Raw genomic sequence first — 20,677 nt, 5'->3', positions numbered from 1 at the left:
AAGTGAGCAGGTGTCATGCAGGGGCAAACATCAGCTGTATTGCAATGGGAACATTGGGATATCACCTCTCTGCATTTGCCACACAACTCTAGCCATCAAAATAGCCAACACATTTAAAATGAATAAATAGAAAAATAATAAATGCCTACATCATAATAATTTACCTGTTTAAAAAATGTAGAATTAAGGATCAATAAACAAGTTAAGAGGTGATACCTTTTTAATGGACTAACATACCTAGATCTGAGACTACCTTTTGAAATGATCCTTCCTTGATGTATTATATTGGGCCAATAAAAAGGTATCACCTACAACTTGTTTGTTGATCCTTAATTCTGCATATCCAAGTGGACGAACAAGGCAACCACAACTCTTTGCCATTTGAAAAAAAAAAATTAAAAACCATAAGAGATATGAAGGTCAAATTGGTGGCCCAGTGATGTCTACACCTTACAGTCAAGCAAGGGCAATATGCAGACAAACAAATTTTGTTTCAGCTTGTTTTGGAGACAGAGGCTTATTTTTCTTTCGGTACATTTTAAGGTTTAATTTTGGTGCACTTTGCTGAACCGAAATAAGCATTAATACTGGAGGACCGACTGGAACTAGTGTCCAGTCGGACGGTGTAATGAGGGCCCCGTTCTGAGGGGAGGGGGGGTTAAAGGGGGGGGGGGGGGAAGGATGAGAGGAGCGCGACCGTTAGGTCAGCGCGAGGACAGGGAGCGAGGGGAGGGGGTCGGTAGAAGGAGCGTCGGGCTCCATTCGTGGCGGGCAGGGACTGGAGGCAGTGGGTGCCTTGGGGTGACGTAGTAGGGCCGCTATTGGCCAGTGGGGAATTTTGTCGGCTTAGGTAGGGGGTTGAGCAAGGGTCGCGCAGCACAGACTGGGGACCGTGCGGCGCTTGTATCGGCTCCTGAACGGCCAATTTCGCTTGGCAATTCGGCGGCTTACTTTTGCGAGATGGCTGGCAAGCGGCGGGAGTCGGAAGCGGCGGAGCGGGATCGCGAAGGGCCGTTCGCGCAGGAGTCCGAGGCGGCAGCCTGGGTGCCGGGCGATGGGAGAGGCAGTAGGTCCGGAGCCAGAGGGAGAGTGCGGCGGTCTGGCAGTCCCGGAGCGGGTGAGCTGCGCTAGCGAGGTGGAGGGGGGCGGGCTCGGAGGTGGGGGGAGTGGCCGGCGAGAAGGGAGTGCCTCTAAGTGCCAGAGTTAGGGATTTTGACGCTCCGTTCGGGCCGGTGCCTGCTGTCCCTATGCGGGGATTGGTTAGGGGGAGGAGTGCTAGGGTTTCACGGCCTCGTTCGCGGGGGCGTGGTGGGGGGGCTAGAGGGGCGGCGCTGGTTGGTGACGAACCTATCCCTGTTTCGGGAATGGGACGCGGGTCATGGAGGGGTGGAGCAGGAGATGCGGGGTGGAGCGCAGCGGGTGCCGCGGGGGTTCTAGGAGGGGGCCCAGGGGGGGTTTCTGGAGCGGTTGAGATGGATTTTGGGGGCGGTTGGGTACCGGATGGGCCTGGGCCTGGGCCCAGGGCTCCTTCTCGAGGGAGGAGAGGTAGGGGACTGCTCCCAGGGTGGTCGGAGGAGTCCGCTGTGAGGGGCGTACTGGGATCGCGGGACTTCATGTGGGAGGGCCGGCCGGCTGAGGGTGCGAGTCAGAGTCATTGGCCTCCAGCTTCGGGGCAGATGGAGGGCTCAGTTGTGGGGTCGGGGACCTCGGTGCCCGAGCAAGGTGGGGCTCTGGGGCAGGGTCGTGCTTGGTGTGGGGTAGGGCAGGTGGGCAGGTCGGTTGTGCCTCACGTGGAGGGTAGGGGCCTCCCTGACACTTTGTTTCCGAGGGGTCCTGTGGGTCCTGGGAGAGGAGGTTTGGCGAGGGTGGGCAAAGGAGGGCCTGCGGGGGGAGGCCATTCAGGGGATAGTGCTGGGTTGGAAGGTGAGTGGGGCTTTGTGCCAGGTGTGGTGCCTTCTCCCTCGCCTGCCGTGGTTTCTTTGCAGGCGGACTGGTCAGCGGAAGACGGGGAGGAGCCGAGCTCGTCTCGGCATGAGGATTGGCGGAACGTGGCGCCCACAGTGGATCGGAGGGGACAGGCGGAGCGGGTAACTGTATCAGGATCTGTGGCAGTGGAGTCGGACTCGCCAGGTGAGTTTGTTATTTTCCCCAAGCTCGACCGGGGGGAGATGCCGAGGGCGCGCGTTGTGGGTCTGGGAGGGGAAGGAATAGTTAGAGGCGAGGGGCCAGGCCAGGGGTTAGGGATTCAGAGGGGTAAGGACGCCGGGGTTGCGGGGACTAAGGTGGGGGCGACGAAGTCGGGGAAGGCCAAAAAGAAAAGGAAACGGGAACGATCTAGTTCCTCAGATTCTTCCTCGTCGTCTACTACCTCTTCTTCGTCCCCCACTTCTTCTGACTTGGGGGCGTCTGCGAAGGGCAGTGCAGGAGGGAGAGTAGCGGTGCGCGGGGCTCCGGCTTTAGTGGCCCTTACGGAATTATGGGAGGAGGTGCCGAGATCAATTCGTAAGAGGATTTAGCGCCGTCAATTCATTGACATTTTTCAACTTTTGGAAGGGCGGCGGGGCAAGCGGAAGGGGAAGAAGAAGCGTGGGAAGGGTGAGCGGTTCCCGGGTGCTCAGCAGAAGGTGGCGCGGAACATTCATAACTGGATGCGGTCCTTTCTGCGTTTAGCGAGTGTAGTCGGGCATCGGGATCCGACTCAATATGGGCCCTTCCTATCTTACGTGGATGCAATTTTGGCCGCGAGCAAAACTTACGAGGGTTGGTCGTGGTTAAATTACGATGAGCGTTTTCGTGACCGAATGGAAGAAAACAAATTAATGTCGTGGGGCACCCAAGACGTCGGGCTGTGGTTGACGCAAATGGCTTCTAAGGTGTCCGCGGTTAGTTCGGGGTTGGATACTTCTTCAGGTAGTAGTACGGTGCGGTCCTTTCGGAAAGATGCTCCCGCGGGTGGCGCGGTTAAGGCCGGTGCAGGGCGCAGCGACGTGTGCTGGCGATTCAATCGCTCCACATGTATTTTCCCCGATTGCAAATTCCAGCACACCTGCTCCACTTGTGGCGCGGGTCACCCTGCCTTACGATGTGGTAAGCGGCAAGGGGAAGGACTCCCATCCGCCCAGGTTACAAAAGGTTTGGGCAAATGAGTGGTCAGGGAGGGCGGTTACTCCCGTCAGGATAGCCGCAATGCTTCCGTGGTTGCGATCAGAGAGGCAGCGGCATTGCTGACACAGGGTTTTATTGGGGGTTTCCAAATTCCATGTACGGGGCGGGATGTGGTGGGGGGTGGGGCTAATTGTCCGTCGGTGAAGCGGTTAGTTTCAGTGGTGAGGGACAAGTTGCAGGCCGAGATTGCGCTAGGTCGCGTCGCGGGTCCGTTCACAGTTGCTCCCTTCCAGGATTTGGTGCTGTCTCCTTTGGCTGTGATCCCGAAGAGGGAAGCGGGGAAATTCCGGTTGATTCACAATCTCTCATTCCCGGAAGGCAAGTCAGTGAATGATGGTATCCCGAGGGAACAGTGTACGGTTCGGTATGCGTCCTTTGACTCAGCGGTGCATATGGTTAAGCGGTGCTTTGCTGGCTAAGGCTGACATTGAGGCACCCTTTCGATTGTTGCCGGTTCACCCGGAGAGTTTTCATTTATTGGGTTTTCATTTTCAACAGGAGTTCTACTTTGACAAGTGCATGCCGATGGGTTGCTCCATAGCGTGTGCTTATTTCGAGGTGTTCAGTTCGTTCTTGCACTGGGTGGTGCAGAAGAGAACCGGGTCCTTGAATATGGTGCACTACCTGGATGACTTTTTGTTTGTTGGTAGGGCGGATTCGGGAGACTGTGTTCGCTTGTTAGAATGCTTTCAAGGGGTGGCGGATGAGTTCGGGATTCCCCTTGCGGCGGATAACACGGAGGGACCAAGTACACAACTGTTTTTTCTGGGAATTGAGTTGGATTCGGTAGCCATGGTATCTCATTTGCCAGTGGACAAGGTGGAGCGATTGCGTGGCTTGGTTCGCGAGGCTTTGTTTCGGCCCAAGCTGTCTCTGTTGGAATTGCAATCGTTGGTGGGCAGCCTCAACTTTGCTTGCCGAGTAATACCTATGGGCAGGGTATTCTTGAGGAGGTTGTCGCACGCGATGTCTGGGCTACGGAAGCGACATCATTGAGTTCATGTGTCTGCACTGCTGCGTGCGGACTTACGAGTTTGGGACAATTTCTTAGTTGGGTTTAATGGGTCTGCGTTCTGGCAATCGAGCCCGTTTTCCAATCACAACCTGGAGTTGTTTACGGTTGCGGCGGGGTTGTTGGGATTCGGGGCTTATTTTCAAGGTTCGTGGTGCACAGCTGGCTGGCCGGAGGAGTGGGTGACATCCGGGGCCACAAAAAACTACGTTTTTGGAATTGTTTCCGATTGTGGTGGCCTTGCACATTTGGGGTTCGCAGTTACAGGGGAAGAGGGTAGTGTTCTGGTGTGACAACATGGGCGTGGTTGAGGTCATAAACAAGAGGGCGGTGCAGTGCCTCAGGGTATCTGAGCTATTGCGGGAACTGATTATGATTTGTTTGTCATTAAACGTGACAATTTGGGCCCGACACGTACCCTGTGTTGCTAATGGTTTGGCTGACTCTCTTTCTCGTTTCAAGTGGGAGTTATTCCGAGAACTGGCTCCGGAGGCGGACCCCTATGGAGCTCCGGTGCCGTCTTCCCTTTGGAGATTCGGTTCCCAGAGGCTTGGAACCTGCTGCGGGCTTCATTAGCGCCCTCAACGTGGTCAGGTTATGTGGGTGGTGCCCGTAAGGTTGCTGCATTTCTGTCTTCATTGGGTTGGTTGGGAGGCCCTGTCTCTGACGTCTCGTTGGTGCGTTTTATTGAGCAAGCTAGGGCGGCCGGTAGCTTGAGGGCGGCTGTGGGGAGACAGATGGCTGGTTTCTCCTTCTTCATGCGGGCTCACGGGTGGGGCTTCCCATCAGGTCGGTTCATTGTGCGACGGTTGCTGGCGGGTTGGTCCCGAGGAGTGGTGCAGAGACTTGACTGCAGGCTTCCCATCATGCATGATATTCTCTTGCATTTGTGGGATGCTTTGTCGGACGTTTGCTCGTCTCTGTACGAAGCGGTTTTGTTTCGGGTGGCTTTTGTTTTCGCCTTCTTCGGAGCTTTTCGAGTTAGAGAGCTAGTGGCACGGTCCACGGGCAGCAGGGACTACCCGGGGCTCCTGGCACGGCATGTGGTGGTGACGAGCAGGGTGGTTGTGATCGGTATTCCTCGGTCGAAGACCGACCAACGGGGCCGAGGATTGTCGGTGGTGCTTAGCGCGGTTCCGGGGTTCCGATCCTGTCCAGTGGGGAATGCGGCACGGTACTGTCAGTGGCGGCCGTCTGGGGCAGCTCAGTTTTTGGTTCACAAGGACCTTCGCCCCTTGACCAAGTATCAGTTTGAGATGGTGCTTCGCTGGGCTTTGTTATCCTTCGGTTTGGACGGGCGATGTTTTGGGATTCATTCATTTCTGACTGGGGCGGCGACTTCGGTGGCTAGTGCAGGATTGGCGGGGTGGGTGATCCAAAGGATAGGTAGATGGTGGTCTGGCACATTCAGGAGTTACGTGCGCCCAGAGGCTGGGCGTTGTTGAATGGTGCTTAACCCTTGTTTCCTTGCAGGTGCGGCGACTGATGGGATGGCCGTTTGGATTATCGGGCACTCCTACACGTATTGGACGTACAGGCATGCCTACGGTTGACCATACGGGCCTCACCTGGATCTGCAGAAAAGGGGGGTGGGGGTGCATTGGCTGGGGCGCAGAGGAATGCTTTGGGATGATCTGATTCCTTGTGTGCTGTGGGAACGCGAGCGACTTGGTCCACCGCGGGCGCTGGTGGTTCATCTCGGGGGTAATGATTGGGGCAATTTATTAGTATCGTTCGCAAGGATCTAATGACGGTATCTATATTGTTGCCTACCACCATTTTGTGCTGGTCAGATATAATAGTAAGGCCTGCTGAATGGGAAAATGTGATATAGAGGAGGAGCAGGTCCAAGGCGAATCAGCAAATTGGATCATGGCTGGCACGGTTAGGAGGTCACCATATTCGGTATGAGTGGTCCTGGGGGCAGGTGACGGGACTGTTTGGTAAGGATGGAATCCACCTTTCATTCCTGGGTATGGACCTGTTCCTCAATTCTATTCAGGAGGTCTTGGAGGACTTATTTCCTCGGTAGATGAGGCCGCATCTTTGGGGGGTCACAGGACATTGGATGCCTGTGTCTTTGGCGGATGGCCCGAGCTATGACAGTTTATATGTATTGGTTTATGTTATGATGGATTTCAGCGGTAAGAGAATGGAGGTTGACAACTGGGGCTGTTGTCGGTTAATGGCTCCTTGCTGGAAAGAGGCGGGGGCCTCTTGGCCAGACTCCTTGCAGGTTAGTGGCGGGGGTCCACCCGGGTTGGCTCCTTGCAGGCAGGCGGCGGGGGTCTGAACCTGGTGTGGGGTGCTGGAACATCGAGCCGAGTGGCTGGAGCTGACTATCCTGCCGGGGAGTGGCGGATGGCTAGGGGGTTTGAATGCTGAAATCTGTAATGTTATTTCTTGTGCCTAAGGCTGGGCCACCAGGTTGTTAATAAAGCTGCGGCCTTGATTTACCCAAGTTAATGTCTTTTGTAATTTTTGGAATGTAAAGGGTGGATGCGAATGAGTGAGGTCCTGGATGCCCATATTACTTCCCCCCCCCCCCCCAAAAAAGGGTTTTTTTTTCAGAGGCCACAGCCACCACTTCCCAGGTCTCCCGGGGCCTTCCCCTCCTCCACTCTCTACAAATGAAGTAAGGTCGGAGATTTCCTCAGACCCTACTTATCCCTTCTGTAGAGGGACTTCTATTAAGAAAGGGGCAGGAGTGATCTCCAGCCGCTTCTGTCTTACCAGCCCATCGTTTCAAAAATAGCAGCCAGTCTCTCTGGCTATGAGACTGGCATCAAGTGTGTATCAAAATGGTGCTGGCTAGACTGGAGACTGGCATCAAATGTCAGACCAAAATGGTCTGACATTTGGTTACAGAGCTCCTTGCAGGGTTACAGAGCCAGCCAGTGCCATTTTTAAAGAGAAATGCCAGTAGGGCAAGAATGACGGGGACAGAGCCACCAACTTTCTTGATGGAAGACACCAATGGAAGAGATAGGTGGGAGATGGGGCTCATTTGCCGGGGGGGGGGGGGGAATTGGGGGATGCCCTGTCTGGGCAGGCCCCAACATCAGGAAGGCCCCAGGAAGTGGCCGCAGGAGGTTACTCGTTTTTAAAAATGTTTGAATGACAATTGGAAACGAACTGAAAATACCCCAAAATATTAGGGTATTTTCAGGCAAATCTATTTTCAGTTTGTTCTATTTGTAACAAACCAAAAACAGACTTGTTTAAAAAACAAAAAACAATTTGTTTAAAAATGAATGTAAATTTCTACTGAATTCTAGTCCCAGTACCTTGGGCTGACTGACAGCTGCTAAAAAAGCACACACTTGTATTATCTGGTGACATCTACTGACTGCTCAGAGCATGACACTTCCTTAGCAGAGTATCTGTGGGAGTGCCTTGCAAAGAAGCCAGGATTTAAATAAACAAAGGCCTAAAATTAGTCAACTGTGTGAAAGACGTAGCTCAGCACCTCAGGCTGGAGCTAGAATGAGAGTAAAGGTAGCAGAAGAAATGCTAAACTTTAATGCCAGGTTGAGCTTTACTCCTGGACAGACACATTAGCATTACTAACAAACAAACAAAAAAAACCCAGTAATCTTTGGGGACCTTAAATCCTAAACAGGGGTTGAGTTCATCCAACACCTCTTGCCCCCTTATTTATCTATTTGATTTTGTTTTGTATTCAGCTTTTCAACACTTCAAAGCGGATTACGGTCAGGTACAGTAGGTAGTCCCCTATCCTCAAAGTGCTTACAACCTAAGATGTGGGCAGTGGAAGAAGTAACACATGTGAATGCCATTTTAGGGAGCTGTGGGTCGACATTCCAGATCCAGGACGATGTGGTCTACATGAGGAGCATAAGATTTCACTCGTTCAATATGCAGGATCTTTGCCTTCCATGGCTTCCTATGTATCTCATGAAGCAGGTTCTCAAATCGGGTCTCTGTGGCCTGTGCCCATGTCCGCCACTCAGGCTTCAGCACAGTGCCCCCCCACCTGTCCCGCTCTGAGTCCCCAGAAGCACCGTGGTCAGTACCGCTATGTCCTTCACACCTGTTTCCACTGGAGAGGTGCTGGTGATGGTGGCCGGGACAGCTGAGTCCTTTTCCCTGGAAAGACTCAATGTTTTGGTGGATGTGCAGAATTCCCCCTTTGTTTTGTCTTAGCACTTGGCAGGCAACGGGCCAGCCCTCTTCAGAGCTGGGGATCAACCCTAAATTCACTCTATCAGCCACATCTCGTAGGTCCAGCTGAAAGACAAGAGGAAAATAAAGGAGGCACCAACACACTGGGATAGATCTGGCCCAAAACCCAGGAAAGAAAACAAAGAGGAGGGAAGAGAAAGGAAAAACGAGAGTGATAAACAAGTTGGGCTGAGCCTTTAGTTGTGGAGTATGACACATAACAGGTAAGGTCTAAAGGAAATATAAGAACATAAGAACATAAGAAAATGCCATACTGGGTCAGACCAAGGGTCCATCAAGCCCAGCATCCTGTTTCCAACAGTGGCCAATCCAGGCCATAAGAACCTGGCAAGGACCCAAAAACTAAGTCTATTCCATGTAACCATTGCTAATGGCAGTGGCTGTTTTCTAAGTGAACTTAATAGCAGGTAATGGACTTCTCCTCCAAGAACTTATCCAATCCTTTTTTAAACACAGCTACACTAACTGCACTAACCACATCCTCTGGCAACAAATTCCAGAGTTTAATTGTGCGTTGACTAAAAAAGAACTTTCTCCGATTAGTTTTAAATGTGCCCCATGCTAACTTCATGGAGTGCCCCCTAGTCTTTCTACTATCCGAAAGAGTAAATAACCATTCACATCTACCCGTTCTAGACCTCTCATGATTTTAAACACCTCTATCATATCCCCCCTCAGCCGTGTCTTCTATGTCCATTCCTTTTTTTGGGAGGGGAAATGGGGGATGCCCTGAAGAGATGGGAAAGATATTTCCTCCTTTCCACTTAAAGGCCAGATATGAGGACATGCGAAAAGTGTTTGTCTTTTCACATTGGTAATAACAGTGAGGTTCCTATTCAAAAGATTTACCCAGCTACCTGCACACATTTTTGCTGGGTAAGAAAGAGGCTGAGTCAGGGTGTGGCCAGGACAGGATTTTTAAATTTAGCCTGGCAGTGCAATACTCAGCAATACCCGGCTAAATCTATGCTGACAACTCCAACAGCACAAATTGTTGTCTTCAACCACACTTAGGCACCTAGATTTCTCTGCATCTTCAGTGACACTTTTAGCCAGATAAATGCTGCTGAATATGCAGCTAAGAATACCTGTGAAAATGTGCTCAGTTACCTTATCCACTGAGTGGGCTTTTCAATATTAACCTCATTACATTCAAGAGTTAAAGTGCTGCACTGGAATACAAGATGTAAATAATATAACTCATTCGTATTTATTGTTTGGAAATCTGAGGTCACTTGGAGGATGGAGGGAAGTCAAAGTTTGGGGCTGGGGGTGGGGGTGGAGGGCAGCATGGCAAAATGATACCAACAGTGCCTAAGGGTGGCAAAGGCCAAAATCCATCCCTGACCAAAATAGCCTTTTTAGGCACATTTCTGGAGTGAGCCCTGGATGAGGGCACCTCCCCCTTCCCCCACTAGTCAGAAAACAAGAATAGGGCAGAACTCTCTTGCTGAGGTTTGAGTGCAGTAGGAAAAAAATTTATGATAAAGCAACAATGTTCTCTGTTTCTCTTTCTTGGGGAAGAGGCACAAGATACTGGGCTAGAGAGGTTGGGAAAGGAAGGAGCTTCAGCTCATGTCACATGAAACTATCCCTGCTGGTAACCGATTACATATGGGCTTGGTAACAAGAGTCACTACCTCCAGTGGTGAGAACCTCTTTCTAATTTTCTCTGCATTCCTTGTCCAGTGAAGTAACAATGCACAGTGCTGCTCAAAGCTCAGCACCGCAGCTCACATGCCTCTTTCTCCCCTTCATGAGACTGACACCTCTCTAGCCGCAGGCTCCTCCTCGGTCCTGGCGACAGATGGAGAAACTCTGCTACGAGCTCAGCACCTCAGCTCACCTGCCTGTTATCCCCTTCGTGGACCTGACACCGATCTGACACGCCGTTAAGCTGCAGGTTCTTCCTCAGCGCTGCCAAGGCATGGGGGTTCCACTCACAGGCGTGAACAAAGGCTGCACCAGCATGCAGCAAGTATGGTAAAGTAAAGTAACCAATTCCTAAAGATGGAAGGAGGGAGAAACAATAGATATGGTCAAAAAAAAACAGCCCAGGAGTCAATTACAGTGTGAGCTCCTTCATGGACTCCAAACTTACCCTCTTATTCCGCTCATTCCCACACCAGTATGGGATGGCAGAGAAATTCAACCACCATATTCATTTAATACTGCGTGTTTTCATTGACAGATCTGACCCTTGCCTAGTGGTGACGGTCATCCCCAAAAGAGCTGAATTGTTTCACATTCATTGAATACTGGGTATCTCCATGCTGCTCCACCAAGAAACAGCCTTTGAAAAGGCGAATACACTCTCTCTAACATTACTATTATACATAGTGCTTTTTCCAAAGCTATTGATTTTCACTTCCAGATTGCTCTAGCAATCAACTTTAATGGAGAAATTACTTACCTGATAATTCTGTTTTCCTTAGTGTAGACAGATGGACTCAGGACTAGTGAGTTATGTGTTCCCCAGCTAGCAGATGGGAGACTGAGTCGGTTTCAAAGCTGACGTCACCCTAGATATACCCCTGCAGTGACCTCAGCTCCTCAGTATTCTCTTCGAAAAGCCATTGTTGAAACATATATCGAAGAACTTGATTAGAATATGGATACAACTTTATTAAACCCTTGGTTAACAAAATTTGAATAAAAACTGGAAACCGCCAGTGTACTCAACCAACATAAGCATCAAAACCAGTCCTAATGTAGATGCCCTGAACTAGGGGTAGGACAACGGCTTACCCGTATTCATATGGAATAGATGTTCACCTCATGGGTGATTCCTTGGCGGCTCTCCTGGGCATCCATGGGCGGGATGCTGAGTCCATCTGCCTACACTAAGGAAAATGAAATTATCAGGTAAGTAATTCCTCCATTTCCTAGCGTGAAGCCAGATGGACTCAGGACCAGGGGGATGTACAAAAGCTACTCCCAAATGGGGCGGGAGGCTGCCTGTGGTCTATTTAGCACCACCCTTGCAAAGGCTGCATCCTCTCAAGCCTGGACGTTCAAGTAGTAGAACCTGGAGAAGGTGTGTAGAGAAAACCACGTTGCTGCTTGACAGATGTCGGCAGGCAACAGTAGCTTAGCTTCCTCCCAGGATATTGCCTGGGCCCTAGTAGAATGAGCTTTGACCTGAAGGGGTAAAGGCTTCCCTGCCTCTACGTAAGCTGCCTTGATTACTTCCCTAATCCAGCGAGCTATAATAGCTCGCGAAGCTGTTTCGCCCTGTTTCTTCCCACCGTGAAGAATAAACAAGCAATCTGTCTTGCACACCGGTTCCGAGTGCTCCAGGTATTGCACTAAGAGTCTACCGACATTTAGACGGCGAAGGAGGTGGGAGTCTTTAATGTCCTTGTGTCCCTCTGGTGACGATAAAGAGATGGATTGATTCAAGTGAAACTCCGAGACCACCTTTGGTAAGGAGGGGACAGGGCGAAGCTGTACTGTTCCTGGAGTAAATCGAAGGAATGGTTCCCGACAGGATAATGCCTGTAGTTCCGAGATGTGACGTGCCGAGCATATTGCCTCCAAGAATACAGTCTTTAGTGTTCATAGGTGAAGTGAGACTGTGCATTGGTCTGAAGGAAGGCCCTGCTAGGAAGTCCAAGACTAGATTAAGGTTCCATAGGGGGTCTGGCCACTTTAAGGGTGGTCGGAGTTGTTTAACACCTTTTAGGAAACGGGCCAAGTCCGGATGTGACGACAGACTGTTTCTGTTCACCTTGGCCCTGAAGCAGGAGAGGGCTGCTACCTGGACCTGGAGCGAGTTGAGGGACAACCTTTTCTTCAGGCTGTCCTCTAAAAATTCCAGAATCTTGGCCGTTCGCGGGGACACCCTGCGGCCCTCGCACTAGGCCTCAAATATTCTCCAGAACCGTGTTGCAACCGTCAGCTGCCCGACGGCTTCACTCTGCCTACCTTTCTTTTTCTGCAACTCCTCCTGCTCCCAGTGGACGTCTGGCGGCCACGGCATCTGCCCGCCATCCTCTCCGGCGTCCCCAGACCGTCCTGGGCGCTGCCTCCCGCCATGCTCCTCAGGTATCTTAGGGCGCACGTGCCGCGCGGTCCTCATTCTTATTTCCTCTATGGTGCGAACCTCAGGGGTGTCCCCCTGTGATGACATCACGCTGCCCAGATATTTAAGCCTGTTGTTTATTGCTACCATCTGAGTTAGCAAGGGAATTCCTACGGATGGGATTCGCTCTCCTTACCCAGCTACTCTGCCTCCAACTTCTATTTGGACTCTTTGCTGTTAACGAGGTACCCGCTCCTCGGGGGCCTCTCTGCTTCTTTCAGGTTGCTATCAGGAACCGGTACTCGCTCAGAGGGCCCATGTTCCCTGACTCGCTGCCTGTGTCCATCTCCTCTTCTACTTGGAAGAATTCGCTACAGACACCATCTGTGAGTTCTACTACCATTTACTCCTCAGAGCTGTTTTCCTGGAACAAGGTACTTGCTCCTCGAGGGCCAGCTCTCTCTATCTCGGGGCTTCTCTATACTGGGGACTCTGTGAATATCTCAGTGTACTCATTTTCTCAGTTCTTCCTACAGCACTGCTACCGGAGAAGCCACTGTTCCAGCGCCCTGAGGAATACTAGCCCAGCCTGGCTCCATCTTCTACTCACTACCGCCACCTCTGGTGGCTTCACAAACTGTCTAATAAAAGATATAATCTATGTTTGTGTGTCCAGAGATAAGCCTGACCTGTGGCCCCTCAAGGGACTTCCCCCCATGGGCGTGGTCAGCTGCCACAGTGTCCAAGGGTCCACCCAAACCCTACAAAACACAGCAATCCATATGTATGTCAGGGACATTGAGAACTTCCGTGCACGAAGCAAGGTGGCAATCATGGCCGCTGAATAACTGCGCTTCTTCAGGCTAGCCCTCTCAAGGGCCAGACAGTAAGAGAATTGAGACAGATCTTCGTGAATAATCGGGTCCTTCTGGAGAAGGTCCGTGTGTGTGGGGGGGTACAAAGGACTCTCCACGAGGAGCCTCCACATGTCTGCATACTACAGGAATCTTGGCCAATCTGGGGCCACTAGGAGGACTAAACCTCTGTGATGTTCTATTTTGCGGATGATCTTACCCAGAAGAGGCCATGGGGGGGAAGGCGTACAGTAAGTCCTCCTCTGGCCAGGTCTGGACGAGGGCATTGATCCCTTGGGAGTGCTGATCTCCTCTGTGACTGAAGAACCGGGGGACTTTCACATTGTGAGATGTGGCCAGTAGGTCCATGGCTGAGAGGCCCCAGCTATTTACTAGATGGAAGCCTTTGATCGACAGCATCCATTCCCCCGGGTCCAGGCTTTCCCTGCTGAGGACGTCCACTGTGATATTGTCTTTTCCTGCGATGTTGGAGGCAGAGATCCCTTGTAGTTTTAACTACACCCATTTCATAAGGGGGTCTATTTCCAGAGGCACCTGATGGCTCTTTGTTCCTCCCTGGCGGTTGATGTAGACAACCGTTGTTGAGTTGTCCATCACCTGTATCGCTTGCCCTTGGAAACTGTGGCTCAACTGCAGGCTTGCTAGTCTGACCGCTCGAGCTTCCAGGTGGTTTATATTCCAGTTCGCCTCTTCCTTAGTCCATTGTCCCTGGGCTGTCAGCTCCTGACAGTAAGCTCCCCACCCTTGCAGGCTCGAGTATGTCGTGAGGTTGATCCAGCTCAGTGGGGATAGGCTTACGCCCTTGCTTAGGTGGATTTCCTGTAGCCACCACTGGAGCCGAGTGCATACCTCTGTTGGTAGGTAGAGGCAAATTGAGTAATCTTGGGACAGTGGGTTCCAGTGTGACAATAAGGAGCGTTAGAGAAGCCACATGTGAGCCCTCGCCCACAGTACTACTTCCAGGGTTGATGCCATGAGGTCGAGGACCTCATGGCATCAACATTGGGGCGCATTGTGGTCATCAACCAGTGTACTTGGTCCATCAGTTTCCTCCTCCTCAGGGGAGGGAGGAAGACCTTGTTCTGCTTGATGTCGAATCGGGCCCCCAGGTACTCTAAACACTGGGAGGGCTTGAGGCTTTGTTCACGACCCAATCAAGTTCTTGTAGGAGGGATCTGACCCTGCTGGTCACCCGGAGGCTGTCTTCCAATGACTTTGTCCAGATCAGCCAGTCGTCCAAGTAGGGGTGCACCAGGATCCCTTCTTTCCTAAGTGCCGCCGCCACGACCACCATAATTTGGGAGAATGTTCTGGGACAGTTGCCAGACCGAAGGGTAACGCCCGCAACTGGTAATGGCGGAACAGTATCGCAAAGCGTAGAAAACGCTGGTGGTCTTGATGACTGGAATATGAAGGTAGGCTTCGGAGAGGTACAGGGAGGTTAAGAACTCTCCTGGTTGCACTGCCATTATGACGGAGTGGAGAGTTTCCTTGCGGAAGTGCAATATCCGCAGATGACGGTTGACGCTCTTGAGATCCAGGATGGGCTGAAATGAACCCTATTTCTTGGGCACGATAAAATAGATGGAATAACACCCCATATTTACTTGGGGTGTAGGTACTGGAGTTATAGCCCATAGTGTGGATTCCACTGTCAGTTTCTTGAGCTGGGAGTCGCAAGGTGATATCATGAACCTGTCCCGAGGGATGCTGCGAAATTCCAGAGCATAGCCTTCTCGTATGATGTCCAGTACCCATTTGTCGGATGTGATCTTGACCTCCCGCTGGTAAAAGAGGGAAAGTCAACCCCCTATCTCCTCTTCCTGTGGATGGGTCGGTCCAACTTCATTGGAAAGCTAAGGTCAAGCCTGTTCCCGAACCTGTTCTTCTTTTGGGTTGCTGGTTCCGAAAGGACTGAGACCTCCCCGAGGGTCGAGGTGACTGGAACAATGGGTTTCTGTACGGCTGGAAGCGCTGGGAGCCCCTGGCCCAACCCCCTCATGGGTGAGGGGTGCTGAGACCTTTTTTTCCTGTTTTCCAGTAGTCGAGGCACTGGAGATGTGCCCCTCTTCCTGGCTAGCTTCTCCATTCGCTTCCTAATAGGAGGGATTCCTTAAAGGGCATCTTTGTGAGGTTCGCCTTAGAGGTTGTATCTGCTGACCAGTTCCGCAACCACGGCTGTCTTCTGGTCGCCACCACTAAGGCTACTTCTCTGGCCGAGGTACCTACTAGGTCCGAGCTTGCGTCCACCAGGAAGGCTGTGACGGGTTCAATTGCCTCCCCGACATGCACCCCAGAGCTATCTGCCTCTCTCAAGAGGAGCAAGCAGGAGCACAGGAGGAAACAATCTGCAGTGTCATTGCTGTCACGTCGAAGGCTTGCTTAAGGATGATTCTAACCGCCTATCGAGAGCATCCTTCAAACCCGCCCCCCTTCCTCAACAGGGATGGTTGTTCGCTTTGAGACAGCGTAGACCATGGCGTCCACTTTTGGGAAGCACGGGCGTTCCTTGACCTCTGGGTCCAGAGGATACAAGGCCTCCAAGGCCCGACCTCCTTTAAAGCTTGCCTCCGGGGCGTCCCATTCCAGGTCAATCAACTCCTGGATGGCTTCCAGCATTAGGAAATAGCAAGAGGCTTTCTGAAGAGACAAAGAAGGCTTTCTGAAGAGACAAAGAAGAACCCCAGGATGGGGTTCTTCTTTGGCTCCACCATAGGGTCTATGCCTGCAACTCACAGAGTCTTCATGGTCTGGAAGACTAGTGCCGGTAATTAATCTCTGTGGAAGAAACAAAGCATGGTCCAGTATGGTTCCATGCCTGGAGGGATTTTCCCATCCTCCAGTGAATCCCCGTCGTCATCCGTGGTGTCTGGGTCCCTGTCAGGTATACTCTTGGTGAGGCATGGCATGTCTTGAGGCCTGCAGACAAAGCCGGGAGAGCGAGGCCCCCACAGTTGGGGATCAACCTGGGCAGGGACAGGGGCTGATTGCGCCTGAACAAAGGCTTAGAGGCCCTGAAAAAATTCCAACCAAGAGAAGGCCGCCGGATCCATATTTGTCCCAGGGGGAACTGGAGTAGGGGCCACTTAACTGCCCTCTCCTGGGAAGGATGCCGTCCCGGAATTGCTCAGGTCCGGAGAACTGCCACATAAGGACATGTATGACCCATCCTCAGACTGGGATGGTCAGGCTTGGAAAATATTTGAGAATCCAGCCCTCCCTGGGCCTCCCTCACAGTGCTGACACAGGCAGGATTCCAGGTCAGACTGTGCAGCTCTAATATGGCAGGCCGCGCAGAGGAAGTGTCACCTGAGCTTCTTAGCTTCCAGGGCCATAGCCTGTGTGGTTTGTGCATTTAGCCGGTTTTGTCTATCGGGCGTGCGACTCGTCTTGGCGCGTCTATGTCTGAGCAGCTGGTTCAGCACAAGGTTATACACAAAATTATGCGTGTATTTATGCGCACGTTAGATGCACAGAAGGCCGGCCTGCACCGCGTGCACTAACGGCCAAAGGGGGAAAATGGCACCATAGCAAACAGTGCGCAAGATGGCGCTGCCGCGGATCGCCACGTGGAGAGTCCTCCGAGCCAAAAATGGGGCCTAGCCCACTGGGGGGGCGGGGGGGCCGATCAACCTGTTTGGAACCTCCTTCCCTTGCCCGAATGGAGATGAGGAACGAAGTCGGTACGGCGCGCCGAGCAAGAAGACCGGAGGAAAGACTTACCGAAGCCCTTCGTCGTCTCTGGATTGGAGGAGTTCTTTTCTACTTACCTGGTCTTAGCGCTTACCGGCTGAGTACAGAGACAATCTCCGGCTGTGGAGGGCTTTGGCCTTCACCTCCATGCTCGGCTTCTGCACCTGCTGCCTTTCAGCTACTTCAGCAGCTAAGTCCACAGACTACAAGGCCCAACAATGCATCCAAAAACTAGGTGCACAACCTGAGCGCACAGCTAGATGCACACTCTGGACAGACAATCCTGTAGGGGGCAGCCTTAGAAAGCACAAGAAATGCCATTGCGGCCTACTACACGGCACACAGTGAAAAGCCTTGGAGTGGGGCCTAGCCTAAGGAGGCTGCTCAACCCACTAGGCTGCCCACGTCCCTCAACCTCCCTTGGAGCAGGACAAATGTCGGACCGGCATGCCGAGCACAGATAGTGGGAGAGGAGGAAGCCCTACACAACAAAAATCTCATAGGTCTCTGTATTATCCTTTTTTTTTTTTTTTTTTTTTTAAACTTACCGGAGCTCAGCCTTACCTGGCTGAGTACAGAGACGGTCTCCGGATGTGGGGGGAGAGGGCATGTGCCGTCACCACCGTGCTAGGCTTCCTGCACCCGCAGCCTTTCAGCTGCTCAAGCAGCTAAGTTCACGCCAGCTGAAACCAGCTACCGGACTAAGGCAACTCGTCTGAGGGACTATGAAAATCACCTCAGGAATTCTCAACTGTGGGAGGGACCATTTGATATCACTGCAGGAGAGCGGGGCAAATTTATATCCTTAATTCTCCTTTTCTTTAAAATGAAGCAATCCCCAGTGGGGAGATGCACGTCCATCATCTGCTGGAGATGGAGAATACTGGCAGGCTGATGTCACTGCAGGGGTATATGTACTGTGGCGTCAGTTTGCTCCGTTTCCATCTGCTGGTAGAGGTGCATAACTCATTTGTTCTGGATTAATCTGCCTGGATGCTAAGAAATAGCAAATTTGTAAAAGTCTCTTTGGTTATGCAAGGAAACTAGCTGCATCTTACTGGGAAGTATTACTGAAAAAATTCATAGTAACAAAGTAATGACGGCAGAAAAGGACCAAATGGTCTAGACAGTCCTCCCAGAAAGTTTTTTATGGTAGTACATGCCACTCCATGCGGGTTACCCCCAAATCTTATGTTACGGGTAGTAATACTACTAGCAACATTGAGATGACATGTTTTTATCACCGGGACCCTTAGCACCTCCCCCTGAGCAGCATACTGCACAATGCATGCATTTACAACTGTAACATGTGGCACTTCCTTCAAGGCAGCATACTACATGTGTTTACTACTAGAAGCCAGGGGCATAGCCACAGGAGGACCTTAGGGGCCACCTCCCCCACAAGTGCATTCTCCCCCTTTGGCATCAGCAGTTTCTCAAGTTCTGGTTGCAACCACATGCAATCCAATGAGGATAGAGCAGCTGCCCAGGCACAGAACACAATGCCTCCTGATGAATGGGAGATGTGTATGGAGGAGACAGAGATACTCTGCACCTCTGGCACGGCCAGGAAGAGCTTCTGAAGAAGCATTGCAGGCTGGGAGCCTGATCAGGGGAGCTACCCGCCCCAACCCGCATACACAGGGTACCCATTCATTGAAGCTGCTGCCACCACCGCCACCTGCTGAATACGGGAGCCATCTACCATCACCCCTGCTGCCTACATTATGGAAGCCACTAGTAGGAAACAGTACCCTTTTGTGCACCGTCACTGCAGAAAACATATTCCTTTTTTTTTTTAAACTTTTATTTAACAAGCAGAAACATTAGCCAAATATCACTTACTCTGTCCAATTCAAACTTTTGCCTCATTCCACCGGTGTTGCTATATATATCTGTTGAATATGTTGGATAAACACTCATGAAATCAACTAAATAAAATTATAACAATCATTTCTATACTTTTTACACTTTTTATATGTGTCAGATATTCTTAAAATAGTTTAGATTTAGAGAGGTTTGATCTACTACCAAAATATACAATCATGTTCTTTAATTCTTTCCATAGAACCAATATCCCTGGCATCCTGTGATGCCAGGAACAATTTTTCAGATTTTCCTGGCATGCCAAGGCCCCAGAAAGCCTGAATTCCATGACTGGCTGGGAGACTTTCCTATGACCGGCAGCTGTTTCTAGCTCCACAGCTGCACGTGGTTTGTTTTCTCAACTGCTTGACTGTGTAACGTTTGCTGGTCGCAGGCTCATCCCACGACTGGTGGCACTCGCCCCAGGACACAGACCACCTCCAAAGCGGCAAAAATGCCGCCATGCCACCATCAACATTCCTGCTCCCCGGGCACTTCCAGCAGCACTCACCTCAGGACTCTGACCTCCCCTGAAGTGGAAAGGACGCCGCTATGATGCTAGCAGCACCCCTGGCTCCTTGGGCCTCCCTAAGCACGCATGCGGCGGCCCCCTTTGTAGTCCCCACGGCAGAAAACAGACTGGCCGGCATGCTCTGACGACATCACACGGCTGGGTATAAAGATCCCAGCCGTGCTTCCTTCCTTGCCTCAGCAACAGGTTTTCCTGTTTGCAGCACTTGCTGCTCCGGCGTCCCTAATCCTACCTTTGTTCCTGATATTGCCATGTCCAGATCCTCCAGCGTACCCTGTCTCCAGACTGACTTCAGTATTGACCTTTGCTATGGATCTGGACTAATTTCCTGCTAGGTGCCTGTCACTGAACTTAGCTTTGGACTTTCCTATGACTTGTTTGCCGCCCGCCTCGACCTCCACTTTGCTACTTGTTATCCTCTGACAACAGTTATCCTGACCTTGGCCCAGCCTCGGCCTCTCTTACCCTATACGCCCTGTGGGGAACCCTTGTCTAAGTCCTGCCGGCTCCTAGAACCCAAAGGTTCTCCCCCTGCAGGGAATGGGGCTGGTATAGGAATACCTAATAGGGCCATCAACATGCAAATGCATGTTGATGGCCCTATTAGGTATTCCTGCGCGATTCAGAAAACAAAATGTGCAGCCAAGCCGCACATTCAACTTTCAGAAATTAGCGCCTACTGATTCAGATGTATGAGAATGTGCTGGAGCTTTGAACTTGTAGAAGGGGAGGGGTGGGGGGATGGTAGGGAGAGAATAATTCAAATAAATAAGTACACAACGATGTATGAGGTTGTATTGTTAAGTTTATTGATCTTTATGCTGTCCTGGTTTGAGTTTCCAGGATCCACTGATTGGACTGTAAGTTTCCATAGACCTGGACAGGATAGTTTATGCCTTGGTTTGTATATGTATTGAGGGATAGTTTGCAACCCAATTATATGCATTTATTATGTATAACATGTACTGTTATGGTATTCCATGTAATATGACCTTTGTATTCTTTTACTGTTATGTATAATTTATTGTTACAGTGGAACACCAAAAAATATAAATTAAAAAAAAAAAAAAAAAAAAAAAAGAAATTAGCGCCTACCCAAAGGTCGGCGCTAATTTCTTCGGGCACCAGGAACATGCACAGAAAAGCAGTAAAAACTGCTTTTCTGTGCACCCTCCGACTTAATATCATGGCGATATTAAGTCGGAGGTCCTGAAAGTTACCAAAAGTAAAAAACAAAAAAATAAATAAATTTGAAGTCGGCCAATGGCTCACGGGTTGAAAACCGGACGCTCAATTTTGCCAGC

General features: G+C 51.1%; 1 protein-coding gene across 4 annotated transcripts in view; it reads right to left on the bottom strand.

Moving 5' to 3' along the window:
• Positions 1-7,676: 7,676 nt before the first annotated feature.
• The window catches only part of TRMT12 (tRNA methyltransferase 12 homolog), a 61,352-nt gene continuing 48,351 nt past the window's right edge, over positions 7,677-20,677 (bottom strand). For all 4 annotated transcript variants that reach the window (XM_029607395.1, XM_029607397.1, XM_029607396.1 and 1 more), the window contains exons 7-8: positions 10,230-10,387; positions 7,677-8,428 (exon numbers count right to left, since the gene is read on the bottom strand). In XM_029607395.1, the coding sequence (XP_029463255.1) occupies positions 7,979-8,428; positions 10,230-10,387 (608 nt within the window). In that variant the 3' untranslated portion in view covers positions 7,677-7,978. The remainder of the gene's footprint in view (positions 8,429-10,229; positions 10,388-20,677) is intronic.

This window comes from Rhinatrema bivittatum, chromosome 6 (genome assembly GCF_901001135.1).
Source record: "Rhinatrema bivittatum chromosome 6, aRhiBiv1.1, whole genome shotgun sequence".
NCBI lineage: Eukaryota > Metazoa > Chordata > Amphibia > Gymnophiona > Rhinatrematidae > Rhinatrema > Rhinatrema bivittatum.
Note: the sequence above shows the minus strand (reverse complement) of the source record. Positions and strands in the feature narration are given on the sequence as shown.